Source organism: Trachypithecus francoisi, unplaced genomic scaffold, assembly GCF_009764315.1.
Source record: "Trachypithecus francoisi isolate TF-2019V2 unplaced genomic scaffold, Tfra_2.0 Lachesis_group5, whole genome shotgun sequence".
In the NCBI taxonomy this organism is placed as follows: Eukaryota; Metazoa; Chordata; class Mammalia; order Primates; family Cercopithecidae; genus Trachypithecus; species Trachypithecus francoisi.
In genome coordinates this window covers 114360788-114377854 of record NW_022681470.1, presented here as the reverse complement: position 1 = coordinate 114377854, position 17067 = coordinate 114360788, and the positions used below count along the sequence as shown (strand labels likewise).

General features: G+C 37.6%; 1 protein-coding gene across 5 annotated transcripts in view; it reads right to left on the bottom strand.

Moving 5' to 3' along the window:
* VAV3 (vav guanine nucleotide exchange factor 3) overlaps window positions 1-17067 on the bottom strand; it is a 436513-nt gene that overhangs the window by 7255 nt on the left and 412191 nt on the right. For all 5 annotated transcript variants that reach the window (XM_033198397.1, XM_033198396.1, XM_033198399.1 and 2 more), the window contains one exon: window positions 16864-16993. In XM_033198397.1, coding sequence (XP_033054288.1) covers window positions 16864-16993 — 130 coding nt within the window. The remainder of the gene's footprint in view (window positions 1-16863; window positions 16994-17067) is intronic.

Below are 17067 nucleotides of genomic sequence, written 5' to 3'. Positions count from 1 at the left end.
CTAATTTTTATAATCAGCCCAAGTCATTTTCAGTCATGCAGTAGAAATGGTACATTTTCATTTTCTTGATATCATGATACACTGTTAGAGGATAGGATGCCACCTCCATTTTAATGAGCAAATGATACATCTAACTCTATTACTGGCAATCTGGTGCTAAGATTCCTATCCCATGTCTGTGAAAACTGTAGTTAGAAGCCCTCATTCTAACATTCCAAACATTACTTCTGTCAGGCATTAGAATTCTCTCCTTGGACTGTTTTCTTTTCTTTCTTTTGAGACGGAGTTTCCCTCTGTCACCCAGTTTGGAATGCAGTTGAGCGATCTCGGCTCACTGCAAGCTCCTCCTCCCGGGTTAACATCATTCTCAGCCTCCCGAGTAGCTGGGACTGTTTTCTAAGTGTCCATCCTTGTGTGTCTCTCTCTCTGGGACTATTTTATCCATAAATAAATAAAACACTATATTTCTCCAAAAGTTCCAATGAAGGTAATTTACACCAAGAGTCTGGAATATAACAAGAGATAAGTTAGCTCTAGAAGAGAGAAATAATAAGCCAGTGAAAACACAGTTAAATGCAAATTAAATAATTTCAACAATAGGTAGATAAATTAGATAAGATAACCTATCTGTAATCTTAAAATATCTAATATTCCTGAAGGAATATGGGTAATGCTTCACCAAAGGACTTGAAGCTCTGTTTCAATTATAGAATATCAGAGTGCTAGCCCTCTCTCTTATCTAACTCTAAAAGCCTTATCATCATTTGCATTCCTATCAAGTAGCTAGAAATAGAATCCTCTTAAATCTTATCTAAAATATTATAATTCCATCCAAAGAGCAGTTAGCCCTCACAGTTAGGCTTTGGCCCCGCTGCTGTCTTCACTTAAACTAATCTTTTCCCTGATGAATGCAGGAGATTCTTGGATATGACTTGGCTTCTCACCTGAATTTCAGTCAATGGCTTCAAATGTTTTCATGACACTACTACGAAGACTAGCTTTTACGTCTGATTGAATGTGTCTGAAACCAAATTCCTCATCTTCTTCCCTGTAATCTAGCTCAAACTCCCATGTTTCCCCTAGGCAAGAACTCCCCTGTTCTCTCTGTGAACTACCCTTGCAAAGTTAGTACACCGTTCAGCCCTCCCTGTCCCCTTTCTAAGTAAAGTGCTTTCTTCCTCTGCAATATGAAGTTAATCTTTCAGTACTTTTCAGCTGCACCATCCCAATTCAGGTATCTATATCATTCCTACCATCAGAAAACTGCCAGCCAAATGGTCTTCTTACTTCTGGCTTGCTTTCTCTTCTGTTCTAAATACTGCCTCACAGCAACTCACCTTTGATGTAGAGTCCGTCATGCTATTTATTAAATTAGGAAATCCAAACCCTTGGCCTGAATTTCATAACAATTCATAATCTGGCCACTCTTGCCTCTCTAATGAAATTTGCATACATTTCCACATGTGTTCTCTTTACCCAGACCAGCTTCCTACTACCTCCTGAGGCCCTCAGCTACATCTCCAACTCCAAATATCTGCTCATTCTGGAATGCTGCTCCTTCCCTGGCCTCTGCTAACCTTAACTTCCCTGGCTCAAAAGTTCAGCCCAGACCCCTCCCAGGAGCCTTCCCTGACATACCAGACAACACTCTGGCCTCTTCTTTGATCTTTCCTAGCCCTCTGGTAGGCATTTGCATCATGGCACTTCATGGCTCTGATATTTAATTACTGTAGGTTCTGTGTTGTATCCCCAATTAGACAGTGATTCTGGAGGGCAGGGGCCAGTTCTTATACGCTTCTGTATCCTCCACAGGATCAGGTCCAGTGCTAAGCGATTGAGGCTGCTGAATGGACAAGTATCTCGGCAGGGTATTTAATTTTGCAAGTTCCTTATGTCTCCTCCTTCCATTCCTTTAGCTCATCATCTGCTCACTTAAACTGCTCCATAAGACTTCCAACAAAGTCCAGCAAAACACAAAGGAAAGAGCGAAATATGTTCAGGTCCTATTCCCCAGGCTTCCTGAGAGTCACAATCTATCAGTGATACTCCTACAATAACTTTTTTTTTTTTTTTCTGAGATGCTGAACACCTATTAACTACTGTATGTCTGACGGCATTAACTATACTCTATGCCTGAGGAATCTTCTTAGGAGTAAAAGGTTAATCAGTTTCTCCTGCCACCCAGTGTATAGCTCTCAGCCAAACATTTTAAGGATTGGTAGGGATGCTTTCTACTTTTCTACACACTGTAGCGTGACTTATTGTTGTCATTCTTCCTATGTATCAATGGTAACTGCCTTTGGGTCCTTAGTTCCTTTGAGCTGGGAAACAGCATTTGAATGCCTGGCACCTACTGAGATAACATGTTTCTCCAAGAAAGTATGGATTTAAACCCAGATGCAAGCAATATCAGAATAAGGTATTTGATAAAAATATTTTTAGAATGATTTAACCTGTAAAATATATTTCCATCCATACTGATAATATATCCATGTGTTTCTACATATACAGATGCATGGTTTCATCATCAAACTCCTCCTACAATACCAAGAAACTTCTAAAGCAAAAATTATTGGTAGGTGTATGTCCTGGAATAGAATTAAAAAGAGCTCAGTAACACTGACATTTAAATGTGGATGTTGAGGTGATTATCACCTCCTAGACTCTCCATTCACTGACTAACATTACAGATAACCTACCTGCATCATGTTATTCTGGAAACTTCTTGAGAGAACCCTTTTATGCACATCAGCATCCATTTAGATAATATTATACCAATACTGTGACCTTTTTCAATAGGTAATCATTTGCAAACTGGATGCTTCATTTAAGGGCCTAACTTTCCCCCTTTTACAAACACTTTCAACTCCATATTAGCACAGACAAGGGAGGACACCTTGCTTAGAGAGACCATCACACTTAGGTAGGTATCTGGTTATTTTGCATGTGTATGACACCTGGCTCTCAACTGAGCTAACATTCATGGGGCATTATTAGCAAATGCCTCAGTGACTCATAATTTAGTGACTTAATGTTTCCAATTAGGAACTATTAAGAGCACAGTCAAATATTATTTATCAAGTTTTCCAAGTTAAGCAAAACCTGAAGTACTAACATTACCTAATATGAACAGAAGTTATCTGTTAAATAAATAAATTGGGAATAGAAGTTATCAGCATAGCCATAATAACTGATTGGCAAATCATTAGTGGTTATTATTTCAGTTCTGAGACCTGATTGAGAAGATAAAGCCACAAAACACAGAAGAACGTCAATTAAAAAGAAAAAGAACACAGTGTTTATGGTAGGATAAAAAAGTACTAGTGACTGGATATTTAATGCCTATACTTCTGTGCCAAGGCTAAGGACTGCTTTAAAGTATTATGTTCTGCCTTGATTGTGCTATTAATGTTCATGAGTAAACGAAAATTTACTCAGTTTTCAGTAATACTTGAAATTTTTACACATTGGAAACCAACCTCAATCGACACTCTTCCTTCAGGTACTAGTTATCAAATCCTAAGTATTTTTGAACTAACAATTATCCATTACATGTATCAGAGAACATTACCCTAAGTTATTTGCTAAGTATCCTCTGCCATAGACATTCCTCAACACTCAGTTTTTAGTTGTAACAAGCACATGTGTTCTCACTCACTTTGGTAACAAAAAGTTGTTAGTAAGAATATGAGAAGACTGGGCCAATGGTACCGTCAACACAGTGATCACTTGCGTTTGCTGCCCAGCAGTGGCCCTAGATGTTTTCCTGAAGAACTGTACTCCTAAGTGGGATGCTTTGATGAGCAGTCTAGAGGTTCTTTTTGCCACGATTGTCTACAGATGGCCTAATAGCAGAGAACATGCTGAGAATTTAATGAATGCTTAATTTAAATTTGTGATCCTTACCCTGGTTTTATTTTAGAACTCAGGCATATTGTTTTAGATGGCCTGCAAAATTCATAGACAGAGTATCAACTAACTGCTCCCAATCTCTCCCATACAAAATGATCTAAAACCCCGTTGTTTAGTGCTTATTGTATATTTTATATATTATATATTTTATATATTGAAAAAAACTAGGAACAATTTAGATTAATTTCATTTAATTGAATGGTAAGTTGACAAATTTCTGTTAGCCCAAAATCCAAAGCTGTAACAAGGAAAACTATGTCTAGGATTATTGTAAAAAATAAACCACTACTTAGTATTCAATGCTACAGAGTATAAACATATAAAGCTATTAACAAGAAAACAAAGTAAGTATAAGGTCTTTCTTATTGCTATGGGAAATTGCCTAGGGATTTCAGATTATTTATATGCATATGGTTTATCAAGATGTTAATTCTAAATCCATATTTAAAAAATATTTGGCAGATGTTTATTATATGGCTAATGTGCCAAAGACTGTGCTAAGATATTACAGGAGATACAATGATAGGTAGAGCCTCTGACATCAAAGGAGCTCAGAAATTAGTGAAGAGATAGACACAGAAATTATGTAGAGATATGGAAATGATTCATTTTGGATTGAGAATGCTATGATCAGACTTTAGGCTCTGCTGGAGCCCTCAACACAAAACAAAACCTTCCAAACTCCAGTTGCTCAGGGCAAAATCCTTAGAGTTATTCTTAGGTCTTCTCTTACTATTACACATCACATCTGATGTGTCATAATATCCTTTTGGATCACCCTCAAAATATAAATATAGTCACCTATATGACTACGCACTGTTCCAGGTCACTATCATTACTTACCTTGATTGCTGTATGGGCCTAACTGGTCTTCCTGCGCCTATCTTGTCATCTCTTTTTCATGGTCTTTTTTATAATACAGAAGCTAGAATAATCCTATTAAAACTTTAAAGGCAGACCATGTTTCTCCTTTGCCTAAATCCCTCCAATGGTTTCCTGTTTCTTCAAGAGTAAAAGCTTTAAGGCCTTAAGTGATCTGGCCTCACTTATCCCTTGAATCTCATCTCCGGCTACTCTTCCTCTTGGTCCTTCTGCTCTGGCCACATCGCTCAGTCAGACATACCCCTTCCTTAGCACTGGCAATTCTCTCTTTCACTTCCTCGAGTCTTGACTCAAATGCAACCTTCACAACGAGGCCTGCTGTCATGTCCTATAAAATAGTCATGGATCCGCACCACTAGTGCCATGTGATGCTGACAGAAACAGAGCTTATTGTGGGAACAACACATAAGCAGAGAAGCAGGCAGAGTGCCTGCAGTCTCCCAAACTCCCATTGTCCTACCACTGAAGTGAGGCACAAATGCTCTGCACACACTGTGATTACAGTTTCAGCATCCTGCTCTATGTATTGACTGGATATTTATGCAAGCTAATAATAACAGAAGCTCCCTGGTCACACAAGTGGCCTGTTAGAAAGGGGAGCTTCTAGAGCCAGTGGCTGGTGTCAGCCTGCTCTACCATTGAACTAACTCAGAAATGATGAACCAGCTTTCTGCTATGCTGCCAGAAAGAGGGAAAATGATACTATAGTTTTATTCACCCAACCAGCCCAGTTAAAAATTGTAAGCCATCCCTCAGCACTCATGAGTACCACTCCTTTGGTAGGGTTTCTTTTTCCCAGAGCACTCAGTAATGTCTAACATAATACACTTACTTATTTTTCTAAATCCATTAGCTACCTTCCCTACTGGCAAGTGGAATCTCCATAAGGGCAGGGAATTTTATCCATGCTATTCACTGCTGCATTTTAACAGGGCCTGCCCTGAAGTAGGCTCTCAATTAAGATTTGTTGAATGAATGCATTAATGAATAATGAATGAATGAATGAATGAATGTGGGAAACTTATGGAGGAGGTTAATGGTGAGGATGCAACAACTAAAGAATAAATGAGGAAAGAAGTGCTTGGATTCAATTCAAACATGTAGCACTGTACCCTTTGAGGAGGAAGGAGAAAGGGAAAGGTGGAAATGAACTGGGGAAGAATGAGTTTTGAATAAAGAAAAATCTCAGCCAATGAGTCAGGCAATAGTGAAATTTTTGTGCCCAGTCTGACAAATTGGAGTGCATTTGTCAGAGGATGGTGAAGATGGTGAGAGATTGACAACCATTTATATGACGAGGAATTGATTAATTATTTTAGAAAAGAAAAGAAAAGGAAGGAATGACGAGGTAGGAAGGAAGCGTGGGGAAGGGGAAAGAACATACCAGATGAAAGGTTATCATGAGAGGGAGAGTATATAGTATATTTATTCTGAATATACATTATTTTATAGTATATTTGGGGCTACCTTGGTAGGAAGAATATATATTTATTTTGAACTAATCATAGCAAATAGCTATAGTAAATCAAATTTCTAGATCAATATAAGAAAAAAAACTTAATTTTGTTCAGAAAATAGGGTGTTTTGTGTGGTATGGAACATAAGTCCCCGGAGTGTTCAAGCAAAGCCTGATGATGACTTCTCAGGAGTGTTATAGAACATGCTTGTTTAAAAAAAACCTGTATTAGGGCTAATGTGGATGGTAAGTTTGAAGTGCCTAGACACAAGAAGAGTTTCTCTGGCATTCCTAGCTATTGTTCAGATGTTAAGCTATATTGTATATAACACTTGAGACGTGTGTGTGATAGAGTATTTAGTGCAAGCAGAGGCTCAACAAATGTTGAATGCACGAAGCAATGAATGAAAGTATGACTTAATGAAAGGAAACCCTAACTGAATATGTAGTCAGCTTATTAATGTTATTAAGAGCAAAAGAGTTGCAGAGTTAAAACCTGCTACCTTATGCAGATTTGGGATTCAGCAGAGAAAGTCAAACATCAGTCAATATCAGGAAAAAGAGAGATATCAGCATTGATCCTCATAACTAGGATCCTGGTTAAATTTTTAGGAAGAAAAAATGGGAATTTCTCCCAATTTAGATGAATTTCTGTTTGTTTTTCAAGCAAGAGACTAGTAAAACCAAATTCTTGGATCAGGGCTGCTATATGAAAGCACTATGGTAAATTAGGGAATGTTACATATATTAACTGCATTGAGACCAGTTATGTATGTATGTGTGTGTGTGTATGTATGTATGTATGTATTTTTGTTTTTTTTTTTTTTTTTTTGAGACGGAGTCTCGTTCTGTCGCCCGGGCTGGAGTGCAGTGGCCGGATCTCAGCTCACTGCAAGCTCCGCCTCCTGGGTTTACGCCATTCTCCTGCCTCAGCCTCCCCAGTAGCTGGGACTACAGGCGCCCGCCATCTCGCCTGGCTAATTTTTTGTATTTTTTTAGTAGAGACGGGGTTTCACCGTGTTAGCCAGGATGGTCTCGATCTCCTGACCTCGTGATCCGCCCGTCTCGGCCTCCCAAAGTGCTGGGATTACAGGCTTGAGCCACCGCGCCCGGCCGTATGTATGTATTTTTGATATTGAGTCTTCCTCTGTTGCCCAGGCTGGAGTGCAGTGGTGCCATCTTGGCTCACTACAACCTCCTCCTCCTGGGTTCAAGCAATTCTTTTGCCTCAGCCTCCAGAGTAGCTGGGATTACAGATGCTTGCCACCACAACTGGCTAATTTTTGTATTCTTAGTAAAGACGGGGTTTCACCATGTTGGCCAGGCAGGTTTCAAACTCCTAACCTCAAATGATCTACCTGTTTCGGCCTCTCAAAGTGCTGGGGATTACAGGCATGAGCCACTGAGCCTGGCCGAGATCAGTTTTCAATTTAGAAGATGAGGTTATATGAGACAGTATAAAAGTATTAATGAACAGTATAAAAGATGAGAAATTCTAAGATCGTAAGTACTGCTTCTGAGCCTTGAAACATTTAAAAGATAGCACTGAATGAGGTATCTGAATCTGTAGAATTTACACCCGTAAGCCATATTCTGAAGGGATCCTGGATACTGGTTGCTAACTTTTAAAGCCATCAGGCTCAGAATAAAAATGCCTTAGAGTAGCTGGTAAAGATCCTGAAGTAAGTAAGTAAAAAAAGAGAAGCCCAGCATCACTTACTGATGAAGATGTACAATTGCAGTTGATCAGTTGCTCAAGAACTGTAAATTCTGTGGACACCATAGACATACTGAGAGAGAAGAATATAAAAATGTCAGCAATATGTTATAACTAACTTAGTCCATAGAATAGTGTGTATACTGGAAGAGCGGGGCCAAGCCCCAGGAAACAGAAGTAAAAACCAAAGTATCAGGGAAAAGGAGAAGGACTTTATAAATATACTTAAAATTGTCAAATGAGGCTAATGTAACACTTCACACTGGGTAACAGTATTGGAAGTGGTAGCAGGAGCAGCAATAGTAATAGCAGGAGCAAAACACATAGCACTTCCCACATGTGAGACACTATTCTCAGTATTTCACACCTACTAACTCTTTTAAGGCTCCTAACATGAGCATTAAACACTACGAGACAGTGTTCCATGATGAAATAAACCAGGGAAAACTCTAGATAAACTGTCACTTTCCTAGAAGGGAATATATCATACTAGCAGCATTTCTCATATAACTGTTTGACAAAAGATATATTTTCATGGTACTTGTCACAGGGCTAGAGATTCCTGGAATACTCCACTGGAGATATTGATCTAATATATGTAAAAGGGGTTTGAAAAGTAAGAGTGTCATGCTAATCATCAAATTATTGAATTTCAGAATTCTTAGGTACTCTTATTCCATATCAAATATTTAATACAATATTTCAGACAAATGGCCATGCAAGTATTGTTTAGGAGCCTGCACTGGCAGGAAGTGCAGTCTCTCAGACAGATGAGGCATTTCACCGCGGAAAAGCGATACAATTCACTGAAAACACTTTTTTTTGGTATTAAGGTAGTGTTTTTCTTTTATAAATCCTATTCACTGACTGCCTGACTGCTCTAATAATGTAGAGTCCCCTTATAACTCCAAGTTACAAAAATGACAAAAAGAAAAATTAGAATAAGGATGGAACATTTTAGAGAAAAGTTTAAAATTAATACAACGAAACTGCAGCAGGTCAAACGGTGGCCCTTCAAAAAGGTATGCCCACCCAGAACCTGTGAACCTGTGAAATTTATTTGAAACAGGAGTCTTTGCAGATGTAATTCAGTTAAGGATCTCAAAATGAGATCAAGCTGTATTTGGGTGGACCCTAAATCCAATGACAAGTGTCCATAAGAGAAAAGAAGGGACAATGATACACAGAGAAGGTGACATGAAGACGAGCAGAGACTGGAGCAGTGCATCTATAAACCAAGCCGTGCCAAGGATTGACACTAGAAACTGGGAGAGGACCCGGGAGGGATTCTCCCTCAGAGTCTCCAGAAGGAATTAGCCCTGCTAACACTTTGATTTTCAACTCCTGACTGCCAGAAGGGTGAGAGAGTAAATTTCTGTTGTTTTAAGCCACTCAGTTTATGGTAATTTTATAGTAGTTCTAGGAAACTAATATAATGAGATTAAAACAAATATTTAAATTACTGGAATAAAATTAGATAATATCAAACCCACTTGCAAAATGACTGAGGAAAAGATGACAAAAAACTGAGGATACAATAAAATCAGAAAAGAAAGGCAGATGAATATGGGAATGCTGAATTAAAAGGACAAGGAAGAAACTAAGTTAAGTGGATGTTTGGGAACCTGTATGAAGGAGATAATAAATATTGTCTCCATTATATTGTAACATAACTAATAAATAGTAGTTAAGGAATTATTAGGATGTTTAAGGAATTATCAGGAATAAGAAAGCTACTTTATGTTCTACTGAGTTAAATAAATATGACACAAATTATCCAAGTTTCTGTTTCTGCCCAAAATACAGACTAAAAATGAAGGATAAGCATGTTGTTGGATGGTGAATAGAATAATGGGGACAGTGGGTGGCAGGAAAGAGACCACACCCAGAGAGGCAGCCTAGGCTCTGTTCTGGCTTCTACTTCTTCCTGTAAGGTCAACCTTATGGCTGCAATGACAAAAGTAGCCTTCGTCAATCTTTGAAGAATTTCTACACTATTTGTCACCACACTGAAAGGAACATGCTGATTTACATTTTGCTTTCAAACTCACCCATATTCCCATGCTTTTCCAGTATCAACTTACCACTCTAATATCTGCTGTGTCCCCTGTGAACCTTAGACTCTGACTTCACTTATTTAGCCCCTTCTGAGGCTATTTCATGCAAGGCATGTGCAAAAGTACAATTGAGAATGACAAGCCAAGGGTCCTGGCTCCTAGGGCTCCAGAGAACAATGCACCAGAAGAAATTAAGCCTATATACAAATGCCTATAATTCTCACATCACTATACTCTATGTGAACTATGAAATGAAGTACTAATGATTCATAAAATTCTACCTTCAATCCAGACTACTCTCCTTAGTGCCAGCTGCATCCTGAATCATTGAATATCTGCAGGTATCTAAACACTGCAAAACTGAATATATTACCTTTTCTCTTAAATCTGTTCTATCTCTTCTGTTTCCTGGTTTGTCAATGGTTTTATCACTTGCCGGTTGTCCAAAGCAAATACTTATGTACCATAATTGTGCTAATTAGATTTCAAATCCTTTGTCCAATCAACTCAACCTCTAAGATATATGCAAACCTGCCACTGTCCTTCTCTACTGTCACTATGCAACTCATGCCCAAAGCATGCTTATTCCTCTCATGGACATCTGCAATAGCCTCCTAACTCATCTCCCCTCTGTGCATGCCTCCCTCCAGGCCACTCCTCAGGAGCAGTCAGTGGTCTTTCAAAACAATGTAAATTAGTTCACGTCATTTTCTGTCTGTAAAACTTCAATACTTTCCTGCTGCAAATATCAGAATCCACTCACTATACTCCCAATACATTGGTCCTTTTTCAGTTCCTTAAACATACAAAGTTCTCTACTGCTTATGAGCCTTCACACAAGTGACCTCTTTGCTATGCAGGTTCCCTATTGGCTACCACCCCACACCCTGACAGCTCTCATAGATCCTTTAAGTTTAGTCTGACTGTCACTTCTTCAAAAAGTCCTTCTCCGACCCTACAGGCTAAATGGCCTTGCTCCCATTTCCTTGTACTTATGCTTCAGCTTCATAAAGATGATCAAAATTGTGATTATTGAAGGCATTTGTTTTTGTCTGTTCTTGTTCACCAGATTGTGAATCTTATTCACTATTATAATTCCAGTATCTAGCACAGGGCCTAGCATATGCTAAGTATTGAAAATATTTGCAGGATAGAGGGATGAATGAATGAATGAAGGAAGGAAGGAAAGGAAGGAAGGAAGGAAGGAAGGAAGGAAGGAAGGAAGGAAGGAAGGAAGCAAGCAAGCAGATCCAATGAGGTCTCAGGTAAGGAACAGATGGCTTTAAATATGATCTGTTCAAGACATTTCTCAAAAGAAGACATGCACACAGCCAACAGACACATGAAAAAATGTTCATCATCACTGGCCATTAGAGAAATGCAAATCAAAACCACAATGAGATACCATCTCACACCAGTTAGAATGGCAATCATTAAAAAGTCAGGAAACAACAGGTGCTGGAAAGGATGTGGAGAAATAGGAACACTTGTACACTGTTGGTGGGACTGTAAACTACTTCAACGATTATGGAAAACAGTATGGTGATTCCTCAAGGATCTAGAACTAGAAGTACCATATGACCCAGCCATCCCATTACTGGGTATATACCCAAAGGATTATAAATCATGCTGCTATAAAGACACATGCACAGGTATGTTTATTGTGGCACTATTCACAATAGCAAAGACTTGGAATCAACCCAAATGTCCATCAGTGACAGACTGGATTAAGAAAATGTGGCACACATACACCATGGAATACTATGCAGCCATAAAAAAGGATGAGTTTGTGTCCTTTGTATGGACATGGATGCAGCTGGAAACCATCATTCTCAGCAAAGTATCGCAAGAACAGAAAACCAAACACCGCATGTTCTCACTCATAGGTGGGAACTGAACAATGAGATCACTTGGACTCGGGAAGGGGAACATCACACACTGGGGCCTATCATGGGGAGCAGGGAGGGGGGAGGGATTGCACTGGGAGTTATACCTGATGTAAATGACGAGTTGATGGGTGCTGACGAATTGATGGGTGCAGCACACCAACATGGCACAAATATACATATGTAACAAACCTGCACGTTATGCACATGTACCCTAGAACTTAAAGTATAATAATAATAAAAAAACAAAAAAACCAAAAAAAAAACCAAATATGATCTGTTCAGTATAGGCTAGTGTTCCACATGTCCTGAAATTAACAGACCAGACCCTTCTATATCTGAAGCAGGCAAAAGAAGGACACTATCACTATCCCCCAATTCTTCAGATACAGCCAGCAAACGGGATCATCTCCACAACTGAAAACTTCTATTCTGAAATATTTCAGACTTAAAGTAGCAAGGATAACAAAAGGAATTCCCACATATTTTTCATTCAGACTCCCCAAATGTTAACAATTTATGATGTTTGCTGTATCAATCTATGTATTTTTCCTGAGCCACTTGAGAATAAATTGCAGACATAATGCCCCTTATTGCTAAATACTCAGCACACGTTCCCTAAAAACAGAGATATTCTCCTCTCTTGTATAACCACAGTACAATTATCAAAAGCAGAAAATTGCTTTGATGTGCTACTATTTCTTAAGAGAATTTATTCAAAATTTGCCAATTGTATCACATCTTTTATAGCAACATATATACACGTTTTATAACATATACAAAATATATGTTACTATACACACACACACATATATATACACACACGTGTGTGTGTGTGTATATATACGTATCTTCTCAACCCCTGTTCTAGGATTCAGTCCAAACCACATGTTGTATGTAGTTGTCATATCTGTTGGTCTCCTTCAATCTGAAACAGTTCCTCAGACTTTCTTTTTCTTTAATGACATTGAAATTTTTAAAATATAGACCAATTATTTTGCAGAATGTCTTTTAGTTTGGAATTGTCTGACATTTCCTCAGGATTAGATTCCACTTACGCTTTTTGGGGACAATAATACCACCAAAGTGTTGGCGTGTCCTACTGGGAGCATTATATTAGGAGGTACATGATAGGTATTTGTCCCATTATTAGTGACGTTAACTTTGATCACGTGGTTATTACTATTACTCTTTTGTAATTAATAAGTTCTTACAGAAGACACTTGGATATTATATAAATACAGCGACAGCCATTTAAAAAAATTACCCAACTCTACTCTGCGGCCCAACAAATTCTCTACAAATAAAAACTAGGCAAAATATTTAAGTTCCGCTTATGGGTCACAAATAGCTAATCATACAACTTTTCCTGATGTATCAATCTGCTAACATTACCTTACCTGCTTCTCTCATGCACACAAAGGAAAAAAACCTAAGATGCTATTTTTAAAAGAACATTATAAAATCTCTAATCTCATTCCTCATTCATGAGATGAGACAGCTAAGGCCCAGACAGGCTAAGTGACTTGCCTAAGGTCAGACAGCTACTCTGGCAGACCTGAAAATAATTAAGTGTTCATTGTAGAGCAAGAAAGGCAAAAGTCAATTTAATGCCCTACAAATATGCAAGCCCTACAGGTAAACCTAAAGCAATCTAAGGCAGGTTTGAGATGATCATTTTGGAAAATAATGGGATTTTTACAAAGATCTACAGAACAACTTTCACGGAGTCACTGAAGTTTCTAGGGGAAGCCCAATAGCTCTCTGCTATGCCTGAGTTCCCCCTTTGTTCTTTTTCTTTCTCTCTTTTCTTCTCAGTTAGAAATGTTCTTAAGTCATTCCAAAGACAAAGATAAAATCCCATCTCTCTGGGAGACAGGCTGAGAGATGGCCTACGATGGGCTCCTAACTTTAAAATGTTATGCTCCTTGCCCAATACTTTGGACACTTGCTTAATTCTAACCAGCATCTTTTAAAATGTTATTTTGCATTTGCATAAGATAGTCCTGTCATAATCTTATCACATTGTACATACTTGAAAAAATAATTGGTAAACATTCTAAGGACATTCTAACCTAGAGTAGCCCAAAAGTAAGTGGCCTCTACAGTGTCCTGGGGCTTTCTTTTCCAAGGTGACTAGATTATTTAAAAATAATAAGAATAAAAAACAGCAGGTTTCAGGAGTTGAAGTTCTATTCTCAACCTCTACTCAGAACACAGAATGGTTCCAAGCTTTACCTTGCCTGCTCTGTATCCTCCAAGGCCTTTTAGAAGTAACGGAGATGCCATTTCTGTCCAACCCAGTATCCCAAGGTAATACTGCTTGGTGAATGTTATTTTTAGATGATAGCAGCACACCTAAAGCTATGAACCAAATGTAAGCAATATGAAGACATCTTGCATAATCTTTCTATATACAAACATGTCACTTCCTGGGATGTATAAAATGCATAAAAACAGAAGCAGTCTTTCTTTAAGGGTGAACTTTTATCAAGTCTTGGTATAAAAATAAGCAAGTTATATTTAAAATATCATAAAGGCAAAGATGTACATTGCTATGAGTCATAATTAGTAAATGTATTCAAGCCTTAGAAATATAGGAAAGTGCTGTGTTAGAATAAGAGTTAGAAGTAGCAGCAGTAGTAGAGGAAGTAGAAGTTGTAGAGTCAGCAGTAACTTTTACTGTTTACCATGTAAGAGCACTATCCTAAGTGCTTTATATAGAACACCTCATTTAGTTCCCAGAACCATCTTAGTCTTCCTCTAATTTTATACAAAGTTAGTATAAAGTAAATCAATCATTGGGATGGTATCACAAATTTGATCTAAGATTGTAATCCTTCTTTGCAGTAACGAATGACTAATCTTGGAGTGTTAACCACAGTGCAATCATTACTAACCCACTACCCTTCTTTCCTTTTAAGTCACTTTATGAGGGAGATCTTCCCTGACCACTCTATATAAAAATATGAAACTCCTCCAAGCCAGACTTGCCTGAGTCTCCCCATTAAAATGTAAACTCCATAAAGGTAGGAACTTCATCTTCTTAATTGCTATATCGCAGAACCAGAACAGTGCCTTGAGTGTGTTAGATGTTTAATATATCTGTTTAACGAATGAATAATTGATGAACAAAACCAAACTATAACAAATATAAAATTTTAAATGAATTGTTTGATTTCCCTTCACAATTACAAAAAAAAGTTTTAGTGGCTTGACTTAAGTTGTCAGAATTTCTTAAAAAGACTGGGTAGGGAAGTTTGAACTCATGGCTTTATGAGTTGAAAAATGTATCTGGGGCTAGCATGGATATTCAAAGACATTCTACTGCCTATGCTTAAAATGGCCTGTCATTCCCTTCTTAGTTATCAAACAAGTTTGAGCATTAAATACTTCATTAAACATGAGACAACATTTTAAGTTAGGCAACTTCATTCATTGCCGGCGACATTCTCTGAGTACTTCCATGTATTAAACACTAAGGAATTGGCTGGGAGTGAACCACAGAGTGAAATATGAGGGGTAGTGACCTTCCTACCTAACATGGGACATCTGTTCTCCCTGTCTACCCACTTCTCCCTCCTACGTTCTCTAGAGCTAAGTGAACGACTCAAACAGGATTTTTCATCTAACCAAACTCCCTGGCAACTTTCATTATCTCTTGCTGCTGGGAAGGCAAAGAAACAGAGCTTTGAAAATTACATGTTTCATGCTGGGGGAAACGTCATAGATTCAACAGAGTTTTAAAAATTTGTAGGAAAATTGCTTTTAGAGAAAACTTCCATTTTTGAATGAGCAAAAATTATGCCTGTTTGAGAATCTAAAATAATCAGGTAATCTTGGGCTACAAAATAACAAGATAAAATGTAATCGGTGTTTAAAGTTTTAACATAAAGTTCACTCTACTTTCATTGTACGAGCTTAGGCATACACCATTGATCACTGTGAGGAGAACATCTATTAAGTTACTTGAATAAAAAACATGTAAGTTGATGTGACAGATTGTTTGTTTACTTAAATTGAAATCTATAAAACTTCACTGATGTTGTTGAAACCCAGAGCATTACCTGTTCCCCTTTTAGTTTCTGCTTTTAGGGAAAAATATTAAGTTATATTACACTGGTGCAAATTCTGTTTTCAAATACCTCTAGATATCCTAGTTTTGCTTAGGCTAAAGATTCTAAGAGTAATGAAATTGTATTCATTTCTTCCCCAAAACACTTATTTAAAAAAATAAAATGATATCAAATTAAGAGAATAAAATCACACCTTCTTGATGACATTTTTCAATTTTTTTTTTTGTTACATGCTATATCTATCTCCAGGAAGATTATGTAACATTAAACAATGAGAAAAAAGTTTTCAACTTAGACTCACAGTCCAACCATAACATGTTTTTGTTTGCATGCTAATCTTTTGTGATTAGTTGTGGCACAGGGCTCAGTCTGAAAGAAAGTGGCTAATGTATGGTTTTAGAAATACTAGCATCCAAAAAAACACATTAGTAATATCAAAATTCTGAAAGTAGTCACTGAAATATACCATAAGCAGATTTGAGATACTAGGCGAACTGGAGAGCTGTGTACCAGCCCTGCTTAAATACTATTACTCAAACAGAATTATGACCACACACATTACATGTAAGTTAAAAAGAGTTTAGTTAATATTAAAGTCAATGAAAAGTATAAAATGTAAATATTAGCATATCTTTTACATTTCTGATGGATTTTTGAACATAAACATAATTTTTAATTTGCCATAAAGATCTATAATTAGATGTGTTCACAAGCCCGTTGGTCCATCTGACTCTACTGAACTCCAGAAAAAAAGTCCTTGCTCATGCATTAGCACATCCATTGGTTACATGTTAAAATTTGGAATGAAGATGTTTAATGTTATTGTGCATCTAATTTTTACGTGACAGTAAATTGTATTCTCAATTATAATACTCACAGCTGTTGCCTGCTCTATTAACCCTCTGTCCAGTTGAATGTTCTGGCTCCTTGTATGGAAACTGCAGAGTTGTATCTAAGGTTCTGAACCCTTCCTTGAGAGAATGATGCTTGTAGTACTCCACAAGTTCCTTTGGAAAAAAGAAGCAAACATATTTTTGATAAAGATACTTTTGTTCTCAAACACATGAACTCCTCAGCACAT